Raw genomic sequence first — 24,144 nt, forward strand, 5'->3', positions numbered from 1 at the left:
TATAAATGTATATAATTGGGCTGGGCTCGAGCCGTGTTCAGGATATAGGCCTGAGCCCAACCCGAAAAATAAAAAACCTGACTTCTTGGGCCCCAGCACAGCCCAGCCTGAGAACCAAAAATCCAAGCCCAGCCTATTTAAAATTCCAGGTCGGACCGGTTCAGGCTCGGGCTGGGCCCGCCCAAGTTGCATCCCTACACCCAATCAGTCTTTTTTGGTACCAAGACTCAGTTTGGAAAGCATACAAAATACAAATACAAATATGTACAGTACAAATAAATACAAAGTACAAGGTTTTGTGCTATACAAATTTGTATTTATACTCCCTCCAAACTGAGCTTAAAATGCAAACACTTGAGTCATTTAAAGAAACACACAATCACAAATTCTTTCATTATAAGATTCACAATAAATCATACTTTACAGAACAAATACTTTTATATAGCTTAATTTCTTTTGAAAGCTTATGTATCGTTGCTCTTTGACTGAAACTCTTGTTCTTAAAAGCGAGCGAAGAACAACTTTCACCGCACCGGATTTTGGCCATTTCACTACGACCTAACTTGCGGGGTGTGTGGTTTCTGTCAGTGGGTTGAGATAATATGATATTCGTTTAAGCCCCACTAATGAAGACTAGTATAGGAGAACATACCTCGTGATAACGCATGAGTGGAGGATCATAATCATTTAAGTCTGTTCACCGAAAACATAAAAAATGTATCAAAAAGACTTAATAGCTTACCATTGTCATTGAGATCATCAACATACATTCTGGGCCCGGTCAACAACCGGACTATAATGGATAGGAATTTGAAGCAGTCGGGTTTAGGGTGGTGAACTTGTATGACGCTTCGGCTTGACAGCCCATTTGGGGTCTGAGGGGCCTCGCTTGATGGTACAAGTACTCGTACATCTCAAAGCTAAAAGATAATCTCATCTTTTCTCCGGCTCTTAAATCTTCCTCTTAACAGGGAGGCGAGAGGAAGAACCCCAAAAAAGAAAAAAGACGAAAAAGGAAAATGATCGACAATGGCGGGTTGGAGGTATTTCAATCGGGCAAGATATTGGGTTGTTTTGTGTTCACATGAAGAACATTTCAGCCCTTTGAACCATACCTGTCTTTTCGCTTCTCAAGGTACCTTTGCAATGATGCTTTTCTACTCGTTGGGCCCTCTGTAACGAAAAAGAATGCCATCAGAGTATGAATTTGTTATTCTTGCTACATCATCAGAAGCCACGCCATTTTTAATGAATTACAATATAGCAGCTTCTTCAGCAATCCTAAAGTACCGAAACTCAAATCGTCCCTCATGCCTTTGAGATCAATTTGTTATAGCGAAGTTAAAAGTCTGATAAATATCAAAATCTAGGGTTTATGTACAAGTATCTGAACCAAAGTTGCTAGTGGGTGCAACTTTGGAAGAAGAAAGAAAATTTTGGAGTGGTTGAACAGAGTAAACAGAATAGGAATTGGAGTTTTTCCCTAATCACAAAGTATGGAGAAAAAAAAACATTAACTCCAAACAAAAGGATGGAAGATAGAAGAAAAGGTAAAATTTGAAGCATAAAAACTGAGGAGCTCCCCATCCCCTCTTCAGCTAGGTTATGATTGAGTCTCAACATAAAAATCCTGAAGCTACACAACCTACAAACATATGCAAGCATGAACTTCGAGAGAACAGCTTTTCAATTGAAAAGACATTCATCTAGATATATGGCCGATTGGCCGGGGATATTGTCCTCTTTGGCTACATTTAATCTTGTGGAAACAAGAATTTCAGCTATAACATTTACCTCAACATAAAATCCATAAAGAATTACTTTAATATAAACACTACAGAAACATCTTAAAATCTGCTCCACCATATAAGAAAAGAAAGAAGACAAAAGAGCCAAAATAACAAAAAACAATTAACAGTAGACACTGCAAAACTATTTTCCAAGGCAATTGTATCCCAAAAGTATCTACTAGAAACATGAGTCTTGTTCCTTTGTATCCAAAAGAAACAGTGCCTAGGGCTGCTGCCCTGTGTCAAGTGGGACCTACTTGAGCAGCAGACCCCTGTTGGACCACAAGCTGGGATAAGTGGTACCTTCTGAGACTTTCTTCTGTTTTAATTGTGAAGTTATGTTCCTTAAGCTTGGAATTTCAATCCATCAAGTAAATGATGCATAGTCAAATAAAAAGGCCAGCTGCATGGGCTAGGGCTGCCGGCCTTGGTTGAGTGAGACCCACTCGAGCAGCAACAAGTCATTGGACCCCAAGCTGGGTCAAGTTGAACCCACTTGAATCCATCTTCTTTGTTATACTCGATGAGGACTTTTTCAGCATGGAATTTCAATCCATCAAGAACACAGTGCATGATCAAATAAAAGGCCACCTGCACGGGCTAAATGACTGATGCAATACAGAAATGTGTTCATGCCAACTCAGAATCCCTGATGACACATGAACGAAAATGCAAAGAAGGAAAGAAGGGCGCTCTTTTGTTTAGTTTGTAAACTGAAATTAAAAAGCAGAAATCCAACTTCAAATTTAACTGATTCAACCCTTGCTCCCAGAGAAATCTCCACTGCAATTTTTCTTCAGCCTTAAAGGTAATGGTCAAAGTTTCATTGCAGTTTCAGTCAGACGGACAAATCTAAAAGTGCATCTTAGTTCATTTTCTTCAAGTCCCTGACTGAAGAGTGAAGATAATATGACCCATTTTAAGTCCCTGACTAAAACTGGAATCTAGTGCTAGAACTTAAGCTACCTACAAAACGTGACCCAGTAAAGTATAATATTTTTTAGCACAAATTATGAGATATCATCCTCTGCAGAGGCAGAACCGTATTTGAGAAATTCCAAGAGAAAAAAAATGAAGAGTGAAAACACTTACCAGGTTCAGCTTGGCGAAACATGTTTTCTTCTTCCCTATGCTGTCCAGAATTTTCCACTATTTTTGCTGTTCAAGAAAAAAGGAGAGATATTACCAAAAAAAAATGAGAGGTTAATGAGCATTAAGGTCAGACCCTCAAAATTATATTATTTAAACCGTAAAGGCACTAACAATTAAGCATTGCATTTTCCCCCATTTTGGAACCCCAAAACCCATTGATATGGTAGCTTATGAGTAGCAAAGTAAATTCTCAGTTAAGTCTAACACTGATGAAGGATTTTTTCTTTTTTTGATAACCAATGAAGAAGGATTTTATTCCTGCAGAAGGCTTACCACTGTGCAGGGTCGAAGGGATTGCTGTGGGAGGTGTTCCTGGTTTGACACATGTTGCCTGGAAATGGAAAGGAAACTGCCAAATTGCTCTAATTCCAGCAGATGCAGTATCCTGAGGCAGACAGATGGGACTTGCTGCAAGTTGCATGATTGCTTGTGCCTGCAAATCGATCATTTGGACCAATTGGAAGGCCAACATTCTATAAGATTTATCTCCAGGTATCCATGCAAAAGAACAAGCTGAATTACCTTTTCGATGGGAACATCATCATAGACGTTCACCTTGCCACGGTAGAAAATAGTCATCTGTCCAGCAGGCTGCTGATTCTTCACATCTGTGTTCCTGCCAATATATTATGGAGATGTCTCTTTGAGACTCCAGTTACCACAAGTACAAGAAGAGATCTGGCATCTCTTCCTTGGATCAATATCACCTCTTTTCCAAAGATCTAAACTGTACATCAATGATTTCAACCTGTGGTCATACCAGCTGGCCAGACCAGTTGACCTGTCACCCAGCCAGATTTCCAGGTCCACTGTTCAGTACCAAAAAGCCAGACCAAGCAACACACCGGTTGAACTACTTAACCATTTGACTGTCATTGGGTCACGGTCAGATATTTGTTCTCTTTTTAACATTTTTAGTCAATAATTCTCATTTATCACATATTTTTGTTTAATATATGAATATATTATATTATGATATTAGAGACATGCAGAAACAATTCACCTTATCAACCCCTCCCAAATAGAAGGGAAAAGAATAGATTTCAACATGTTCAATTGAGATGCATGATGGAACTCCACAAGAACAAGTGTGATTTGTCAATTAACTACAAAACCTTATTGAACTGATAACATCACAAGTACCACAGATGAATGCCCAACCCACCTCACAAATAAAGTACTTTTTTTTATTCATCCTCACATAAGGTATCTTACCTTATATATTATTAGTTTTTGCTTATTCTGATCTACTTAAGCAGAGGAAAGCATAATGGATTTGTCATCACTAAACCTCAAACTGCCCAAATTATAAGTATGTTAATTTCATGTCATTTCTTTAATAATGCTGATAAAAAAAATGTCATTTCTTTGATAAGTTCATTTGATGTACATGCAAAAACATCCAATCTAGTACATAAAAAGGTCATTTATGCTTATTATGATTTCTGTTTGTTCTAACCTTATAATTGAGACCAGGCCAGAAAAGGGACAAAAGACAAACTATCATTGACAATATTTGAACAACCCAAACATTTAGAATGAATACTTCTTTGACATTATTGAACGTTGTGACAAGGACCTGAGGGCATACACTGTCCAACAATTATCAAGTTTATCTGATATCAATTATGTAGTTCTTCAAATATGGCAATTATTCTTTGTATTTGTCTTAAACATCCAGTCCATGGTGTTGTAGGGTCTTCCACATTCCAGATATCTTCACTGACTACAGGAAACATTGCATTTACAGTATACTACCATAAATACTTATCTTCTTTTTTCTATAGATACGATGGGGTTGTACTTGCAGAACTCTAGCCACTTGCGCAAGCTAAGAAACAACGCTATACAGTCAACAGGAACCTTAACTTGAATTCACCAAGCTTAGTCTTGATATAACTAGGTTAAAAACAACCAAAATTTAAACAACTGTAAAGCAACCAGAAAGTGTGCACAGAATATTAAATAATGGCCATATACTGCTTTGCACATAAGAATAAACTCAAATAGTTATTTTATCTTCTGCACTAATCACAGGTGGCATCAAAACCTATCATGAATCTCATCCATAAACATACTCTCAAACTAGAGTATTTTATTAAATTTCAGATTGTAAACAGTTTATACAACTTAGTGATGGGACTGTTGATCCCTTTAATCACTCTATTCTATCCCTCATTACAGTGCAGCCCAAAATAGTTGCTGTCTCAATGCCCCCTGTTTTGCTAAAACATCAGCTAGCCCATTTGCACTTCTTCGGACCCATTTAAATTCAGCCTCAACATCCTTTGCAATCTTTTCCACTTCCCTAATCACATGTTTAAACGTCCATGGGGTATGGCTGATGTTTGCCACCCAGGAAATTACTACTTTTGAGTCCCCTTCCACCTCAACATGTCTGTATCCTAACTGTTTGGCTAACTTTAACCCTTGTAGTAATGCCAAAACTTCAGCCTTCAGTCATAGATTTTCCAATTATCAAAATAATAATAATAACATAGAATTTCCAGCTATGTGCAAAGGAATATAGAATCAGAATTATGCATCTCTATTTGTACAATTGTATTTTCATTTTCCAACCACCAAAGATGCACTTTAATTTTCTATATGGTTATTATGATTGCTCAATTGCTTTGAGACACCAACCCTGGAAGAATCTCTCCATCAACAAAAATCCTTCTCTCATATTTCTTATATTTAATAGGACCTCCCAACTTACATCCTCATATGCATTTGACTCAATTAAAGAATATTTCTGGTTTAAACACAAATTCATGAATCAAAATCCCATTCATGTTAAGAAGACATTTCTACAGCACCATTTCCTAAAGTAATTAGCATTTGAGCGATTTTATTCTCAGATAGTTGCTAGCATGGGAAACTAAACTCAGAACAGAAATGAAAACAAGAAGAAATAAACAATATCTGTGTTCATTGAGATAAAAATTATTGGGTAACAGGAAACTAGTCACTAAGTTGCACGCACTTGTCATCTAGGCATTTCCATTGGTGTTGCCTTCAATGATATTTTAGAAGTTGTCTGGCTGCCAACTTAACATGGCTGTCTTCCTTCACTGGGGATTGCAAAACTTCGTAACTAGCAATTCCTAATTTGTTATATCTTGAAAGCATAACCTTTCCTTTTCCCTTTAATGATAAGACTATTAGAACTTTGTTTGCTATCTCAGACCCACTTCTGGATCGTAAGAAAAAAAATGCAATTGCTTCTAAAATATATTTTCTGGCAAGCATGCTTAATACCCTCCCTAAATCTTAAAAAAAAAGCATTATATCCTCCCTAAAAGTGGTCCTACAAGGCTAGGACCATGAATCAAAAGCCACCTTTATCAAAATTCTGCCAACTTAATGAAGTACCACATTTGTTTAATTAAACTTGGTTACAGTTGAGACATCCACAAGAGAGTCATTTGCAATAGTGGATAATGCATCAACTTATCTCTACATGTTTAATCCTTTTCCAGAAGGGGGTGGTGGGAAGGGGTAGGAACAACATATCTAATCTAATTTCATGTATTTGATGGAGGCCATAATTTATTGCTGCTAAAATACAAGCAGTAATCCTGTTTAAAGTATACAACCAAAACCTTGATGTTTGAAATAATCAGCTACCAACTAACAGATGACATCACAATTTTCAAAACCATCGAAATAGGTGGTGGACCATATCCCAAAAATATATATCCTAAACTTTCATCAGTTTGAGGCCAAAAATCTGCCTACTCCCTCCTCTTCTGCCTCTTCTTCTCTTTGGACAGCCATAAATAAAAAGTTTCTTTTTATTTTTTGAAAAGAGGTAAGGTAATTTTATTAAATATGATGTAATAATACAAGAGAATCCCCCCAAAAACCAATTTTTGAGGTAGTACCAAACATATCATACAACATTACAAATTCCACAAATTCTCAGAGGACAACCTTGCCCCCAGAAGAGAAACCCGAATCCCCTTTACAGCTGAAACCCAGGAAAGCAATTTTCCAAATGAAAAAGCAATCAGATCTTCTGGTTCTTTAGACAGATTTTGAACAAGTATTTTGTTTCTTTCTGGCCAAATAAATAGCTAGTTTTAAATTCTGATGCATGTAGCTTGTAATCCAGGCTTCTCTATCATTGGGGGATTTTTTGGAGATGAGTACAGAATAATTCTAGCAATATAATCTGGGCCATTAGGCATGGAAACTTCCATTGGGACTGAACCATTTGCAGCTTTACAAGACTTAAGGTCAGCAAAATCTTTAAATTCAAGTGGAAGGTTACACTAGAGTGGCAGTGAGCTGGCTTAGAGAAAAAACAAGAACATTGACAGCACAATCTGATTTTAAGGGAAATCAAGTGTTTGACAAGGGAGGCAAACATTACAGATGTATAGGTGCAAAATCAGCCAATGGGCTTGTTGACACTTTAGCCAAAATGGGAGTACACAGGGAAAAGTTATTTTGGGGTATACTAATAGGATAACTGTAAAAACCAAGATTTGGGGTTAGAGGGCTGATATCAGCCTAGTTGTAAAGGAGATGTTGGGCATGTTGTGCATTGAACTTATTTTTCTCACTATTAATAGAATCTTTAAGTTATCCATAAAAATCCATAAATAGCTAGGTTTGACAGTGCAATTCAGATACCTTGTTGACCTTTTCTTCTTGGGAAGAAGTAGATAACTTGTTGGCTCATCAGATAAAATTATACATAGAATAATTGAATGCCTACACAATTGGGTACTTTATGGATAAGTATAACTGAAGGTGCTATTATGAGCACAATACCAGGACAATGGCATGCAAACACACAGCTTTCTTGATTCAATGTTCATTGGCCCCACATGGGGATATCATTAGCGGAGAAATCTCTTAACTCCTATGCCCTCTCTAGTGTAAAACTAATAAGCAACCATTTTTTTAACAACTTGCCTTCTCCTTGCGCTGATGAAACCAATTTTGATAAATTAGCTGTCTATTAGATGAATGAAGCTCTCTCTCTCTCTCTCTCTCTCTCTAACCACATCATTAATGGAGAAATCTCTAGACTCCTCTCTCTAGTGTAAAACTAAAAAGCCATCAATTTTTTCAATTAATAGCATGATCAAACAGATTCAAATGACAATATAAACCATGCTGTGGCAATATACAGAAATGAGTAAAACCATATAAAACAGCATAGAGCTGACAAAGTGACAACAATAAACAGCAGTTACATCATATTAGAGATGTTGATTAACCCCTGGGACAGATGCCCTCCATAATAATTAAACCTGACAATGACATCCTTCATTAAGAGGGCTACCAGAGGTCCAGAGCATTTCTTATCTGAGAATTCACTTGAATGAGTTATTCAAGCTGGAAGCTAATGCTCTAGACTATCTAGCAATAAACTGGAGACTCCAAGAACCTCACACATTTGAAGACTTAATTACCACATAACAGTCTCCTTCAACCACAACTCCATTCCATCCTGAAAACATCACCAGACCTTACAGGGCTTGAGAAGACCAAAAGAACGAGTCACTAATTGTTCTTCAAAACATCACCAAACCTTACTATCCTGGATTACACAAAGAACAACTATTAAAGATAAACTTAATTGTACTGCTATTAGGAAAAACCCAGTCTAACATGCCACCATGACAGTATCAGTAAACATGTCTAACTGTTGCTCAATATAATAATTTGGCCTGAGTGATGCCACCTAGCACTTCATCAAGTATGATGTTGACTCTTATTCAAATACAGTTAACCCATCCCTCTACCATACCCCCCAACCTCCGCTACAACCAGCCGGAGACCTTACCAACTGAACCAGTTAGCAGTATCTTCTCAGCTTTTGCTTTTCAAGACGAAGCATATGGCCCTTTATAAAAGACTAAAATGTTAGAATTCTGAAAGCCAAATATTTTGGTTAGGTTTCAATCAATAAGGAATCTGTGACTTATGCCTTGAGACACATCTCAAGGAGAGGCTTACCCTGAGGTTCAAGATGGAAACTCACGCTTAAAACTATAATGCACATGTCACACCTTGAGGTTCCTTGTGTCAATAACATGTGTTTCATGCATTAATTGAAGTAAGGCTATCACCATAACAGCTAGTTAAAAATAAACTGTAATATTTCTGAGAACATACTGGTTTTGATTTACATAAAGAGCTTCTTAAATAGTGTAGGAGGACTTCTACGAAATATATACATCAGTATGAGGTCCTTGTTTATATGATGATTATCTATTGATTTTTCTCATATCAAAATATATTCATCTTTTGCATGGACTTGTAGTTATTCTCATTTAACTCTGTTTTTTCTATTGAAATAATGATATCTCATGTGGCCTAATAATTACACCCATAGGCTATCCTTCGGGCATCAGGAGATCCTAAGACATTGCCTCAGACTGTAAAGGACAGGGGTGGAAGTAGTAAGAAATGATTTAAGTGCCCATAATTTGACAATGGATATGGCATTGTACAGAACAGATTGACAAAACAGGATTCATGTAGCCAACCCCATAGGGTTAAGAGAAGGCTTAGATGATGACCCAGTGAACCAAAATAGTTGGCACAAGGCATAGTTTTTCATTTTTCTTTCTTTTGTTTATGCAATTGGACTCTACACTAGTTAATAATCCTAGTAACCCCTTTAAAATTGCAAGTAAGCTACCTAAAATCTGCCACTATGAAACCCCAGTCTTAGTTCTGGAATTAGTCATAACCCTAGCTTCCAACCCCATTTTGACAAAACTCAGTTTTAACCTTCTTGAACATATTGAAGACCAATACAACCAAACTAACTTTTGGCTAGTAGAGTCTTCACAAGAAGGCAACCTCAAACTGGGTTGTCCTACATTACTGCCCTTGCGACTAGCTAGCATCGTGATTATTAGTAGTTAATCTTACAACCTGTTCAATAATGTTATGTGATGAGTAAATGGAAAATTTGCAATGACTTTTCTTTTTCTATTTTACACCCATTTGAAACCAGTAAATGGCAATTTTGCAATGAATCTTACTATTCCATAAGTTAGCAGCATATGCCAAGCAATCTACGGTGTAAAAAACATGCCATTAAATTACTTCCAAATTCTTCTGTTCTTTTGGTAGTATTTTTATTTTGTTTTTTATTCAGAGCAAGTACATTAACTAATTCTAGTTAACACCGGGTCTGCATACGGAAATATTAAAACCTTGATCGTTGATCTTCTTCCTGAATGTGCACAACACCAGAGAACTGCAATTAGCGAATAGAGATGTCAAGGAATTAGATGTCCCGGCGCATATTACTATTAGCGAAACCGTTCAGAAAGACTGAACATGTGCTGGCGGGAAAGATTGAAGGGAGATACAAGTGTGTGGAGAACAAAGAATATCTTCCAATAGAGGAGGTTTCAGGTTTGTATGGCTTCTCTCCGGGTTAATCGCTAGCCGGATGCACATGAACATGGCCGGCGCACGTTAGCAAAACCACAAAAGACCAAAAGGGACAGAATAATGACGGTGAAGAGGAAACCTGGTAGAAATGGTGTCATTGTCCGCCACCGGGAGACGGCACGATACATCACCGGAAACCGCGGGTTTGGGGGGGTCTTCTCGCCGAAACGAAACCGATTCATCTGCCGATACAGAAACCTGGAAGTCGGCGCTCGTTTCTTTGGGCGACTCGGTGGGAGTTGTAGGGAGCTACAATATTTATTTATTGATTGATTAGTTAATATATTCTTATTTTATTTTAATATGCTGACAACACTTCAAGAAGAAGAGGGGAAGGAGAGACGTAAAATGCTTCGAAATACTCACGTGGGGTAGATCATCTACTGCCTTGGAAACCAACTTTTGTCGGATTCCGGCACCGGAATCAGTCCTCGTCTCAAGTAGCGACTTGAGCGAGATTACTTGCTGGATTGCCTGAGATTTGTTCCACGAAGGACGACGCATGCCTGTACACACAGTAGGAGACACGGGCACGTGCCAGTAATGTTATGCCTTCTTTCCCAAATTTCAGTACCTATGTCTTCCGCCACCGGAAAAACAGGGAAGAAGAAGAAACAAGTGAAGTAAAAAAGCAAAAAAAGAGAGAAGAAAAATGAGACCTTTTTCTTTGAGGTAGCGCCTGCAATCTTCACGCGTGAGCTGGGAGATGTCTTCTTCTGTGAGTTGGTCGAGGGGTTTATCGAGTGACGACCGGAATATCGTCTCGCCGGGTCCCATGGCGTCCGATTCTAGACAGAAACCGAGCGGTGAAAATGACCAAAGCTTCCTTGTTCCCTGTTCTGCTTACTCCGGAGGGGCTTGACAAAGGGAAGAAGGTGGAGAAGAGAAGTGAGATCTACATCTACTGATTCTATCTCCTTGTTTCTTCGTTCATTTTCTTTTTGTATTCGGGAAATGGGGGTTTGGGTACCGAGTATTGATCCGAGAGAGAGAGAGAGTGAGTGACCGAGCTGAGGGGCTGAGGCCCTGATGAGGGTTTGGCACTTTGGCCGCGGCAATCTCCGCTTCGATGTAGCCTTTTTATCTAAAGTATCTAACCCCGCTGCACCCCAGGATGACACGTAATTACTTTTCCCATTTAATATTAGTATCCTAATTACGATATCATCCCTCAAAATTTACCTGAATTCCCACTACACCCTTGAAATTGTACCACTACTTTACATATTCTATTATACATTTCTGGTGTAAATATTTTTTGTTAATAAGGCTGTGTTTGATTGCAATGCAAATAAATTTATACTGTTGCAGAACTATGGCAGTGCAGTATAAACTTTGACCTAATTTTGTTTTAAATTTTAACTTATTTTGCTTATTTGCAATACAACTAAAATAAATTAAAACATAATATAAAATAAAATTAAATGATGATCTGCATTTTTTAAATTTGCACTCTTATACATTTATATTAATATAAATAAAATTGCACTACAATCAAACACAGCCTAAAGAGAGTGAAGATGAAATACATTTCTGAATTCTGAAACAAAGGGATTTTCCATTCGAGCAATTCTAACAAACCAGTTTATGCAACTCTTTAGAAATTAGAATCTTTCATTCTTTCCTTACAAATAGGTGGGACCCACGAAAAAACACACAAATTGGATAATGGATCTACCGGTGACAAAGTACAACAACTTTAGCACATCATAGCATTAGATTGATACCACCTGTCGTTTACATATGAGAGTTTTCAAAAGATCAATATGTATATGCAAGTGTTGCCGATAAGTAGGTTAAAGCTGGGATGTGCTCAGCGATGTTTGTTACGAAGAGATCCACTCCCGACAAATTATTTGTGTTACATCCACCTTGTCTGTCGCAGCAAAATCAAATAAAAGAGTTGCATTAATTCGTTGTTTACTAAACAACTCCTTATTTCACCGTCATACATATATTCCCTTTCTTTTCTTTTTATTTCACCTGTCATGCGTTATGAGATGGGACAGGAGTGACTTCGGTTTAAAGGGAACAGGAAGAAGAAGCGAGCAGCCGCGAAAATTTGTGCGTCACCTGTGGTTTAACGTGGCAAAATCCTAGTCCGTTTTGGGAGGGTAGAAGAACAACGGCTTATAGTTTTCTACATGTGGGGCCCATACGGACAGTCTTTATATAAGCTGTGTTTGGTAAAAAAAATCTGTTGCGCCAAATCGGCTATCCCTCTGCCAATTGAAAGGCTGTCCGCTTCAATTGCTTAACAGGAGCATTTTGTCTAGATTCTCCGATTTACTGAGCAAATAGGCCACTTATCAACACCTATAGGCAAATAGCTCATGTGGAACAGTGCAATGGCTATTAATGGGACTGTGGAACCAATCATGATATCCCACGTCAGTCAAAATTCAATAAAGTATTTGATTTGGGATCTCCTTCTCAAAAGCGCTCCTCACACCGACCTCGAAGTCACATCCCATTTTCCATTAGAAAATCTGTTAGGAGTAATATGTGATGAACAATCCAAACTCGGACCATTGGACTTTATAATTTGATGAGGGCGGATTTAGCCGTCCAATGACATTGTGACATGTGTCATATTAGAACAACTGAGTGACACCTAGAATCATTTAGGCAATAACTTAGCCAAGATGCCTGGCACAGGCGTCGACCTGGCGGCCTGGCACAGGCACCGACCTGGCGACCTGGCACAGGTATCGAACTAGCGACCTGGCGACCTAGCACAGGCGTTGGCCTGGCGACCTCAACCACAATTCAGTTCGGCTAGAAGCACATCATCCAGGGCCAACCTGTAGCACCTCGTCACTGGCCGAAGTGACCTCGATGTAAGGAGCGACCTCCCTTGAGGGCATGTTGGCCTGATTGAGGTCCAGGTGGCGACCTGCGAAATGTGCTCCCCGAAAAATTTGACATTAATATCCCCGAGAAGAAGGTGGGCAATTGGGCCACCACAACCCCCCTTCGAGGGCTGAGGGTTGACATTGCGCCTCTTGGACCTCTGAGAGCTCCTAATTGATCGGTGGGCCAAAAGGATTTGAAATGTACACGCATCAGAAGACTCAAGGAACAAGAACAACCCGTTTTGCATCTAGGAGAACCGAGATGGGGCCCAGGCCCCCATCGGCCAAAAGATCATCGATTTACAGGCACAACTCAACACCGTCAAAGATGAACTCCGCCAAGCTAAGGAGAGCCAAGCCGATGCCTCGACAAGCCAGAACCCTTCGTCTAGGAAAATGGACGCTTTCACTCACCTCAGAACCCCTCCTGCCGCATTTCAAAGCTCCATTGCTGGAGATGTACGATGTCTGGCCCAAATGACCACCTAGAAAGCTTTAAGGCACTCATGCTCCTCTATGGGTACTTCGATACCTTGACATGTCGGGCCTTCCAGGCAACCTTTAAGTGGGTAGACCACCAATGGTTTTATGGTCCTACGTTAACTACTTCAAGAAGGAGGAGCTCGAGGTCCGGGACCTCAACACCATGGTCTCCATGCATGTAGCCATCAACGGCCTCCTATCAGGCTCGACCCTCAAATGCTCTGTCGCCAAGACCCTACCCAAATCCAAGGTGGAGTTTTTGAAAAAAGCCTAGAAGTACATAAATGCCAAGGAGGCCTCGACCAGTGACCACTAGGATGGAGAGGCCGACCACCGCCGTGAAGGCTTGGAGAAGAAGAGGAGAAATGGAGACGGTCATAATAGCAACAACAACAACAACAACATCAATAAGGACAACAAGAAGCCATTGGCCTCGACCCTGGATTATAAAAAATACACGCTACTCAACTCCACTCGAACACAAATCCTCATGCAAGTAGGGAAGGAGGAGTATATGAAGTGGCCTAAGAACATGAAGAGGAACCCCAAGAGGGGTAACCTGAAGAAGTACTAAAAGTATCACCGCGACACGAGCCACAACACCGAGGATTGCTACGACTTGAAGAATGAGATGAAGTATCTCATCCGCTGTAGACACTTAAAGCAGTACTTGGGCGGTGAGGTCGATGCCTCGTCCTCATAGCAACAACAATAGTTAGCGGGCGTCATCGGGGGCACGACCTCGGGTGGCACCTCGCAAAACGAAAGACCTACACTAGACAGCTAAACATCCAAGGAACAGTCTCAAGAAGTCGAAGCAAAACGAAGCCCTCACCTTTACGAACCAAGACTTGAAGGGGATCTTGGTCTCCCATGACGATGCTCTAGTAGTGTCGGCCGCCATCGCAAATTTCATGATGAGGAGGATACTGGTTGGTAGTAGTTCCTCAGCCGACATCCTCTTCTACAATGCCTTTGAGAAGACGAAGTTGGCACCCGATCGCCTCTAGCCCATCGACGTGCTAGTCATCAACTTCTCCGAGAACGTTGTTAAACCGGAGGGAAGGATCACTCTACAAGTCACGGTTGGGACAAAACCCCAGCAAGTGACGAGGATGAATGAGTTCCTAGTCGTGAGGATCGACTCCCCCTACAATGCCATCATCAAGCGGTCAATCCTCCACTCACTCAAGGCATCCATCTCCTCTTACCACCTCGCTCTGAAGTTCCCCATTGAACATGGGTCGGATTCGTCCGGGGGGACCAACAAATTGCCTAGTAGTGCTATGTTGCAGCACTAAAGGGCAAGAACAAAGAAGTTTTATCGTTGGAGGGCCTTGACCTCAGGGAGGAGCCAGTGAGCCAAGGCCAACCAGCAGAGGACCTAGTCTTGGTCCCCCTAGATGAGGTCGAGCTTGAGAAAATGGTGCACGTCGGGTCCAAACTTCCTCCAAACAACCTTTTCGAACTGGTAAGTTTTCTCAAAGTTAATGCCAACGTCTTTGCTTGGTTTGCCACTGACATCCCGGAATTGACCCTACTCAACGCCAACTTCATCCGATAGGTATATTACCCTAATTGGTTGTCCGATGTGGTTATAGTAAAAAAAGCTAATGGGAAGTGGTGGATTTGTATTGACTTTATAGACCTCAACAGAGACTGCCCCAAAGACAGTTTTCCTTTGCCAAGAATAGACCACCTCGTTGATGCCACTGCAATGTATGATCTATTCAGCTTTATAGATGCCTTCTCTGGGTATAACCATATTAAAATGCACCCCTAGGACGAGGAAAAGTTTTTGTTCATCATCGAGTACAACACATACTGTTACAAGGTCATGCCCTTCGGCCTCAAGAACACTGGGGCCACCTACCAACATCTAGTGAACAAGGTCTTCAAGGACCAAATGGGGGGAAGAAACATCGAAGCTTATGTGTACAACATGGTTGTAAAGTGCCTAAAAGCCGACCAACACACCTTGGACCTGGCTAAGACTTTTGAAACCTTGTCAAAGTATAACATGAAGCTCAATCCCAGCAAGTGTGCCTTTAGCATCACCTTGGGTAAATTCCTAGGCTTCATCATTACGTAGTGGGGCATAGAGGCCAACTTAGAAAAGATTCGGGCTATCCTTAACATGGCACCACTTCGGTCAATCAAGGAGACTTAGAGACTTACCGGTTAAGTGGCCGCCTTTAGTCATTTCGTGTCGAAAGCCGATCGTATTCTACCTTTTTTCCTGGCCATTAAGAAGTTGAAAGACTTCCAGTTGATAGAAGAGTATCGGCATGCCTTTGAAGAGATAAAGTCCTACATTGCCTCGCCTCCCCTACTCACTCAACCGCTTCCAGGAGATGTGTTGTACCTGTACCTCTCGGCCAGGGATGAGGTGATTAGTTTAGTGTTTATTAGATAAGATGGAGTGTAGAGGCCTATCTACTTTGTTAGCAAGGTCCTCTACGACGTTGAGACCTGCTACCCCGAAGTGGAGAAATTGGCCTTTTCCCTAGTAGTCTCGCCCAAGAAGCTCATACTATATTTCCAAGCCCATAGCATCACGGTGACATGGTCCTAAACAACCAACCCCTTAGGGCCATCCTTGCCAAGCCAGAGACTTCGAGACAACTGACCAAGCGCGCTATCAAATTGTATGAGTTTGACTTGCAATACCAGTCGAGGCCTACAATCAAAGTTTAGGCCCTAGCCGACTTCGTAGTAGAATGCACCTTCAACTTATCCTCAACCAGGCCCTAGAAGAGATGGAGGGACCTCAGCCGACTGAAGAACCTTAGCTGACCTAGAAGCTTTTTGTTGACGGATCCTCCAACTCAAAGGGAAGTGGTGCAGGTCTTATACTCCTCACCCCGAACAACACCGAAGTAGAGTATGCATTGAGGTTTGACTTCTCAGCTTCCAATAATGAAGCCGAGTACGAAGCTCTACTTGCAGGCCTACAACTTGCCAAGAACCTTGGCTCCCAACACATCAAAGTCTTCAGTGACTCCTAGCTGGTGGTGAACCAAGTTAATGGCGAATACGAGGCTAGAAAAAGTAGCATAGCCAAATACTTGGCCAAGGTCCAAGATCTCGCCAGCCACTTCCAACACTTCACTTTGCAACAAGTCTAGTAGTTCGAGAACAAGAGGGTCGATGCCCTATCCAAGCTAGCAACCTCCTCGGGCGCATCCCTCGGCCGCGGGTCCATGTTGAGAAGTTAGCACGCCTCAGCATCGAAGAAGTCCAAATGCTCCCCGTGCAAGCCGAGCCCTGCTGGATGGACTCCATCATCACCTATTGGTTGCGTGAGCAACTACCCAAAGACAAAAATGAAGCTAGGAGAGTCCGACAGTAGGCAGGCCATTACGCACTCCTCGAGGGAAAGCTATACTAAAGATCTTTCACCTTGCCCTACCTCTGATGCCTCTATAGGGAGGAGGGCAAGTGTGTACTCTGAGAGATCCATGAAGGCATCTGCAACAACCACCTCGGAGGCAGAGCATTGGCCCCAAAAGCACTAAGGAAGGGATATTTTTGGCCAACAATGCAAAAGGACATAGCCAAGATGGTACAAAAGTGTGATCGGTGCCAAAAACATTCCAACATCTCTCATCGGTTAGCCACAACTCTTTCAACTCTCAATAGTCCCTGGCCCTTTGCCAAGTGGGGCATGGACCTCCTTGACCCATTCCCTCAAGCCACCAGAAATAGGAAGTACCTCATCATCGCCATCAAGTACTTCACTAAGTGGGTGGAAACCGAATCTTTTGCCACCATTATAACTAGAATGATTCAAAACTTCTACTGAAAGAGCATCACCTGTCGCTTCGGCATCCCCTACATGCTGGTCACCGACAATGGGAAGCAATTCGATGATGCAAGGTTTAGAGATTGGTGTGTCGGCCTCGGCATCAAGCAGCAGTACACATTGGTAGGCTACCCACAAACCAATGGCCTAGCTAAGGTCACCAACAAGACAATTCTAGAAGGATTGAAGACTAGACTGGCCAGAGCGAAAATGCCTCTAGACAGAACCAAACCAATGGCCTAGCCGAGGTCTCTCTGCCACGAGAGAGACTCCATTCAACCTGACTTATGGTACCGAAGCTATCATTCCAACAGAAATCATTCAACTGACACTTCAAGAAGAGGTGTACAATGAAGCCAAAAATGATGATGAGCTCAAAACCAACCTAAATATGTTGAAAGGAGTTCAAAAGTAGGCTCAACTCAGGGTCGTAGACTATCCGTAGAGGGTAGCTCGCTATTACATTTCTTGGGTAAAGGAGAGGCACTATAAGGAAGGAGACATCGTCCTTAGAAAAGTTATGGTGCCCAAGCCCGGTGTTGGCAAGCTTGGCCCCAACTGGGAAGGCCCCTACAAAATCAAGCAGGTCATTGGCCCCAATAAATTTTGGCTTGAGTATTTGAATGGAAGACCATTCCCTTGGACATGGAACTTAGAGAATCTTTGGATTTATTATCAATGAATGTACTCTTTGTTGACCAAACAATGAATAAAGTGCAAAGTTCCTCCCCCTCGACTCCAACTTTAGTGTATAAGTTCTTATCTTGCTAACTGCCAAGACCCCTTGGCTGCACGATCAATTGACACATACAACTTCCTTTGAGGTTACATGCTCGGGCTAGACAATGGTCTAAGCATACAGTTCCTTGTGGACCTAGTGCCTACTTGGCCTTCACACTAAGGCAAGGAACAATAGGGACCTTGGCTATAAGCATCGGCCAAAGACCTCGGCCTATCACAAACTAACACACTAAAAAATAATCTAAGTACTTCACCGAGCAGGAAATGCACCATGACCTCGGCCAGGCATGTTCCCATGGCCTCGGCCAACCAAAGGCTCACGCCGCAAACATCCCTAAGGAAAGCCAAGCCAGGCTGATGCCCTGGCCGGTGGCATCAAGTAACCCTGATTTAACTTCCTTAATAGGGATGAAGAGCAAGATAAAAAGAGTTAAGGCTTTTACCTCCCTTTCCTTTCCACTAAGAAAATGGGCCTTGACACCTCAGCGGTTTAATTCAGCCTCGTCTAACCAATTTTTAGTGGGGGAGGAGAATGAGCCAGGAGAGCTAAGGCCTTCACCTCCCTTTCCTTCTCGCTAAGGAAGGGGGACCTGAACCCCTCGATGACATAGCTTGACCTCGACTGAATTCCCTTAACTTAGCTTCCTAAGCGAACGACTAAGTAACAAGCCACTTCGATAACTTCTTTGCTACTTGTGAGTTGTGACCTCTCGAAAAGGGGGCATTGGCCAAGGAGAGTAGGTGTGAGCTCCGAGAAGCTCATGGCTGGCTCAAAGAGTTGGAGTTGCCACCAATTTTTTAGAGGAAATGGGCCCTCATTTTTTGATTCAAAACAATTTACTTGCCTTGATAGTGATTCCGTTCTCTGCCAAGGAAAGGCATTGAATCGAAAGGCTCTGGGTTCCAAAGATTGGGAGAGGGAATGTGTTAGGCACCCCTCTCTCCAAGCTGCTATAGCAGCCCACTACGGGAGTAATTCAGGCTCAAATTTCGGTAAAACACGAACTAGCAAGATTGCTCCAAGCTTCTGAAATCTAGCAAAAATGTTTTCAACTTCGCCCAAAATTGATTTGAGGTGATGTTATCGGGTCTTAGGTACTAGTTTCCCTAAAACCCTTGCTTCTCTACCTCTTTTTCTCAATCTAGAGAAAGCTGGGAATGTAAGCTTCCCAAGATTTTAGGGTTTTAAGCAACCTAAAACTAAACTAAATGCAAAGATACGGTGGAATGAGAGGCTTACCTCTCGTGTACAGCTTTGAAACAATATTTCCAACACCTGAAAGGACTTCAAATGAAACTTGAGCAAGGCAGGAGATAGGCTGGGCATTTCTGGTGTTGAAATGGGAAAATAGGGAATGAGTCTTGAGCTTGGCTTCAAGGATTTCGGGGTTTCAAGCAAAATGAGTGTGTTACAAGAGTTGGAAAACTCTCTCCTTTCCTCATCTTTTTCTCCTTTTTGGGATCTTCTCTTAGGTTCATTCTTTCAATCCCCCCTTGTCTCTCCTCTCTTGGGTTTTTCCTCCCTTCTCTTCACCAAAATTTTTCTTGAGTTTTTTTCTCCTCTTCAAGCTCGGGCTAGGCCTCTATTTATAGAGAAAATGGAGGGAGATGGGTCTAAAATTAATCTAGCTATAGTGTTTGAGATTCAATAGAGGTTTTTCACAAAAATAATCAAAGATTCTTTAAAGAAATGGATGCTTAGTCAAGCTTACCTATTTGGTGAAACTCTTTCTTCGATTTAGGAGTAGTTTTCATGGGTTTTGTGTGTTCAATAGGAGCTTGGGGCGTGCCAAATGTTCCAGTCTCGTATTTGGGGTTGTCAGTGGCAGAAAATATAAATTTGAAGAACTTTTAAATGTTATTTTGTCTTTTCTTGGTTTTAAGTAGGGGTTGTTTGGTATTTTGAGATTTTTAAGCCTATTAGGCTCTGTTTGATTGGTCTAGGTGTTTTAATGGGTCAAGAATGGGTCTGACATCTGCCATCATTCTTTTAAGGCTTCAAGTTGGGCCAGACGACATGACAATTTAATATAGTGCATAAAAATAACATTTTTCTAGTTTAACAATCAAATGGTTGAATTAGGATGTAAAATTTGGTGTGTTGGGGTTTTTTGAGTCTTTGAACATAGTAGTGAGGTTTGATCGGACAAGTAGGGTCAGGATGATTGAAATTTATGACTGACAATTTTGGATCAATAAGATTTTTCGAAACAAAATCTTTGTTTGATGAAAGGTCAAACATGGGAATTTTGGGATCAAATTTGATGGATAGGCATTTTTGAACATCTTATTAAAGGTGTAGATTGACTAGTTTAGTCCAGATCATGGTCTTAGCTTATGGTTTTTCAATCAACGAGAGGGTCTGAATTGGAGTCTTACTTTTTCAATGGTCAAATGGAGGCATTTGGTTATGAAATTTGATGTGTTGGGGTGTTTTGGGTTTTCAAACACAATGGTAAGGTCTGATTTGTTAGCTGAAGTTGGGATGATGGATGGTAAGCTCCAATTAATGAGATTTGTTGAAATAAGATTTAGGCTTGATGGGGGGTCAAACAGGTGAATTTTGAGCTACAATTTGGTGGGTAGGCATGGATTAAGGGAAGGAATCAAGTGGATGGTTCTTATCTAAGAAAGATATGGTCAATCTTGGTAATCATTCAGGGCCATCAGAATAGGATCTTGATGTCTTTGTGGTTAGTTATCGTAGATTGTGGTGGGATTCGATAGTTGATTGTTTCCTAGTGATCTTGGGGTGATGGATATGTTGGATTTGATTTTGGGTAATTGGAGTTTGAATATCGCATGGATCAAGGCCCTTTGAAAGTTAGTTGGCATGATGAATAATGGATCTTTGCAGTTTAGTCATGAATATTGATGTGTAACTAAGTTATAGTTTTCCAAGTCTAGGGATGGCATCTGATCAAACGTTAACATTGAGCTCAAGGTTGTTATTTGTTTTGTGGGCTGCATTAAAAAGAGAAATTTCGGGTTTTAGAGAGTGTCAAGTCAATTTGGTTGTGTTTCTAAGTTTTTGGGGTCTAAGAAAGGGTACAAAGAGGTAGGGTGAAGGGACCAAGCAAAAATTGGGTGCTAATAGCAGGCAACAAAGGCACAAGTTATGTAAAATGTATTTCACTTAGGTTTGTCCGTTTTGCTTTACAAAATTAGGCCTCGGTAAGGGAAGGCCAAGCCCTGTACAAAATGACTTAAAGAAAAAAAGCAAAACAAGGAGTAGCTTAAGCAACACCCTTGGTAGAAGGAGGGACATCAGAAGTTGGGACCTTGGTAGCAGGCACTTCGGCAAAAGTGGCTCGAGCATCAGCCACAACACCTGAAGCTTGGTGTCCTCGATGCCCTCCAAATAGGAGTTGGCCCCATAGTTGGTGACGACATTCTGGTAATCAACAGTCATTTTCCAAATCTTGATGGCATCTTTGGCCTTCTCCTCGACCTTCACCACCTGTGCCCAGGTAGTCACCAGAGCCTCGTCCAACTGGACATGCTTAAGCTTGGACTACCTTAACATGTCATCGGCCTTCTTCAAGGCTTCCTTCAGCTCTATAATGAGAGCCTTCTCTGCCTTGAGATCCTCTTCTAGAGTCTACCTTAGCTGCTTCTCCTCGTTCGTGGTTGAGACAGTTGAGTCTCGGATGCTCTCGACCTCAGCGACCCACACCTCGAGCCGTTCCCTTTTGTCCTCAGAGTTCTTCGAGTGTTGATGAAGAGCTTCAACCCTGTCACCTAGGCTGACGAAATACTAACATGCCTGCAACAAGAACACCATTAGTGACTTAGAGTTAAAAAGAAAAAAAAAATCACTAAAACGATGAGACAAGATTGCAGTGTACCCCGACTAAGTCATCCAGAGTGCAGCCATAGAGATCCGGTAGACCTTGGTTCACTATTGCTAAATGATCCCCTGGAGGGATCATTCCTATGACTAGGGCCCTTCTGACGCCCCTAGTATCGAGAGAGTCCCCCTTGGCGTGCCACTGCCTCGGCTTCCTCCTTTGTTGCTGCCCTTGGCTGGGTGGTCCTTATGCGCCAGCCTCTTCCCCGTGGGGGGTTGAGGCGAGTCAGCTAGCTTCTTTTGGCTAGATTCTCGGTGCCGGTCCCCCTTGGCTACCCTTTTTCCTCAGTTAGCCCCAACATCAACAGGCACTGGTGGCCGAGGTGCCCTCTCAGCTGGCACCATCTCCCTTGGTGCTTGTCTTTGTGATGGGCCCATGCCTGTCGTCCACTTGTTGGACTTCACCTTCTCCAACAACATTTGCTTGGAGTCAATAGGCATCTCTACAAAGAAACAAATGACATATTAGTACTTGCATGAAAGAAAAAGAAATCTGACATGTTAAAGTCGACAACTGGAGTTCTCCTATCGAGGCAGGCGGGGATGAGACCAGCCAACACCAAGGGTAACTCCTCCTCCACTAGGGGCTTGGCCCAGATCGTCCCTAACACTCAGATGTGGCTAATCACCTTGGCTTCATCATCCTGGAGAAATGGGGTTGCCTTCTTGACAGTCAAGTTTAGCTCCCTCCAACCTGACCTAAGCGACCAACCCTCAAGATAGGAAATGAAGAAGAATTTCATCTTCCATTTGTGTATGGACGTAGGGTTGTCGACAACTCAGCCACAACGAGTCTAGAAATAGTAAATGCCTGCCTCTTTAGGATGAGGCCTCGGCACGGACATGCCTCATAAGATTTTCTGGGTCAGTTCCACGTCTTGGAGCTGAGCCATCACTAGCACCGCTATAATGGTCCTAAGGACATTGGGGGCTAGTTGGCTGATTGGTCATACCACCTCAATAGCTTGGGGATGAGGGGAAGAAGAGGAAACCTAAGGCCGAATTCTAAGTAGTGTTGGTAGACACAGATTTCGCCCTCCGATGTCCACGACCGACCACCGATGTCGAGGACTCTAAGCCAATAAGTTCGAGGAATGTAGTACTCCTTGGCAAGAGCCCTCACTTGCTCAAGGCCGAGGATACTATCCAGCTCAAAGTGAGGAAGACGCCCCACCATCACCCCTCGGGCCGCATACTCGGCCAACATCCTTGGACTAGGCTCAAGAACTTCTTCGCCCTCAACCACCTCGGGGGACCCCAAGTACCCCTCGACTTCCCTTGGCCTTGTAGACCTAATGTTTTCATGGGGAGAGTCATCACCCCTTTGGTTGCACTTAACGCCTACAAGGGCAGTCCTCTTCGTCAATACTTCAATCTCGAACCTTAGAGCAAGGACCTCAGGTTCACCCAAGTGGCCTCCGCTATTGCTAGCAGGTGTTGGGGAATAGAAGGAGCTTGCTCTCGAGGGGTCAAGGAGGTCATTGCACTCAGGGCCAAAGTTTAAATAAGACATTGTTGTAGGTGAAGTTCTTTATCTAAGAAGACGAAGTCTAAAAAAGATCTAAGGAAAGCGGAAAGGAAGGTCGGGGTCTCTAAAGTCTAAAGCTCTTGGAATCAAATGGTGAAGGCGAGCTTGACCAAGTCCCCTATTTAAAGGAAAATGGATAGCCCAGATCATTTCCAATTCAACGGCCACGAAGTGACTACCTCTACGACCCAATCTAGCGACTAACACATGTTGTTCATCTCAGAAAGGAGAAACCATAGTTTTCAAAATCAAATTGGACCGAACGGTCAGACTGAAAAAACTGGGATGACTGGTTCCGTTTTCCCCAAACCCACTTTTTTCCCCAAAACCGTTGATTTTGGTCAGCAAACCGCTGAACTGGCCAGTTAACCGTTCAAAAGGTTTTTACCATTTTTCAAAATTTTTAAAATTTTTTAAAATTTTTATTTTTTTTTCAGAACGGGCCAGCTGTTCAAACCAGTAATCAGAACCCTGACCGGTTTGGTTTTAAAAACCATGGGTGAAACAAT

General features: G+C 41.8%; 1 protein-coding gene across 7 annotated transcripts; it reads right to left on the minus strand.

Annotated features, from left to right (window-relative positions):
• Nucleotides 1-362: 362 nt before the first annotated feature.
• LOC148879136 (protein TIFY 4B-like) lies at nt 363-11,489 on the minus strand. 7 transcript variants are annotated; one of them, XM_088960561.1, is made up of 9 exons: nt 11,033-11,489; nt 10,740-10,879; nt 10,453-10,622; nt 3,465-3,558; nt 3,216-3,375; nt 2,883-2,948; nt 1,116-1,173; nt 653-693; nt 363-558 (listed from the first exon to the last, which is right to left on the minus strand). In XM_088960561.1, the coding sequence occupies exons 1-8, from the start codon at nt 11,148-11,150 to the stop codon at nt 684-686; spliced, it is 816 nt and encodes a 271-aa protein (XP_088816687.1). In that variant the 5' UTR covers nt 11,151-11,489; the 3' UTR covers nt 363-558; nt 653-683. The 7 variants fall into 7 exon arrangements, with proteins under 7 accessions (XP_088816687.1, XP_088816688.1, XP_088816686.1 ...); XM_088960562.1 differs by having other exon boundaries at nt 363-581; XM_088960560.1 differs by having other exon boundaries at nt 363-693.
• Nucleotides 11,490-24,144: the final 12,655 nt, after the last annotated feature.

The sequence above is a fragment of the Nelumbo lutea genome, chromosome 1 (genome assembly GCF_056320005.1).
Source record: "Nelumbo lutea isolate HS-2025 chromosome 1, American lotus-T2T, whole genome shotgun sequence".
In the NCBI taxonomy this organism is placed as follows: Eukaryota; Viridiplantae; Streptophyta; class Magnoliopsida; order Proteales; family Nelumbonaceae; genus Nelumbo; species Nelumbo lutea.

What these genes read in the sequence shown, in the direction of transcription:
- LOC148879136 (XM_088960558.1), bottom strand. Translation starts at nt 11,150, where the DNA reads ATGGGACCCGGCGAGACGATATTCCGGTCGTCACTCGATAAACCCCTC. An exon ending in CAGTAGATGATCTACCCCAC is followed by an intron (nt 10,623 to 10,739) that starts GTGAGTATTTCG and finishes TAAATATTGTAG; the next exon opens with CTCCCTACAACTCCCACCGA. An exon ending in ATGATGTTCCCATCGAAAAG is followed by an intron (nt 3,376 to 3,464) that starts GTAATTCAGCTT and finishes ATCGATTTGCAG; the next exon opens with GCACAAGCAATCATGCAACT.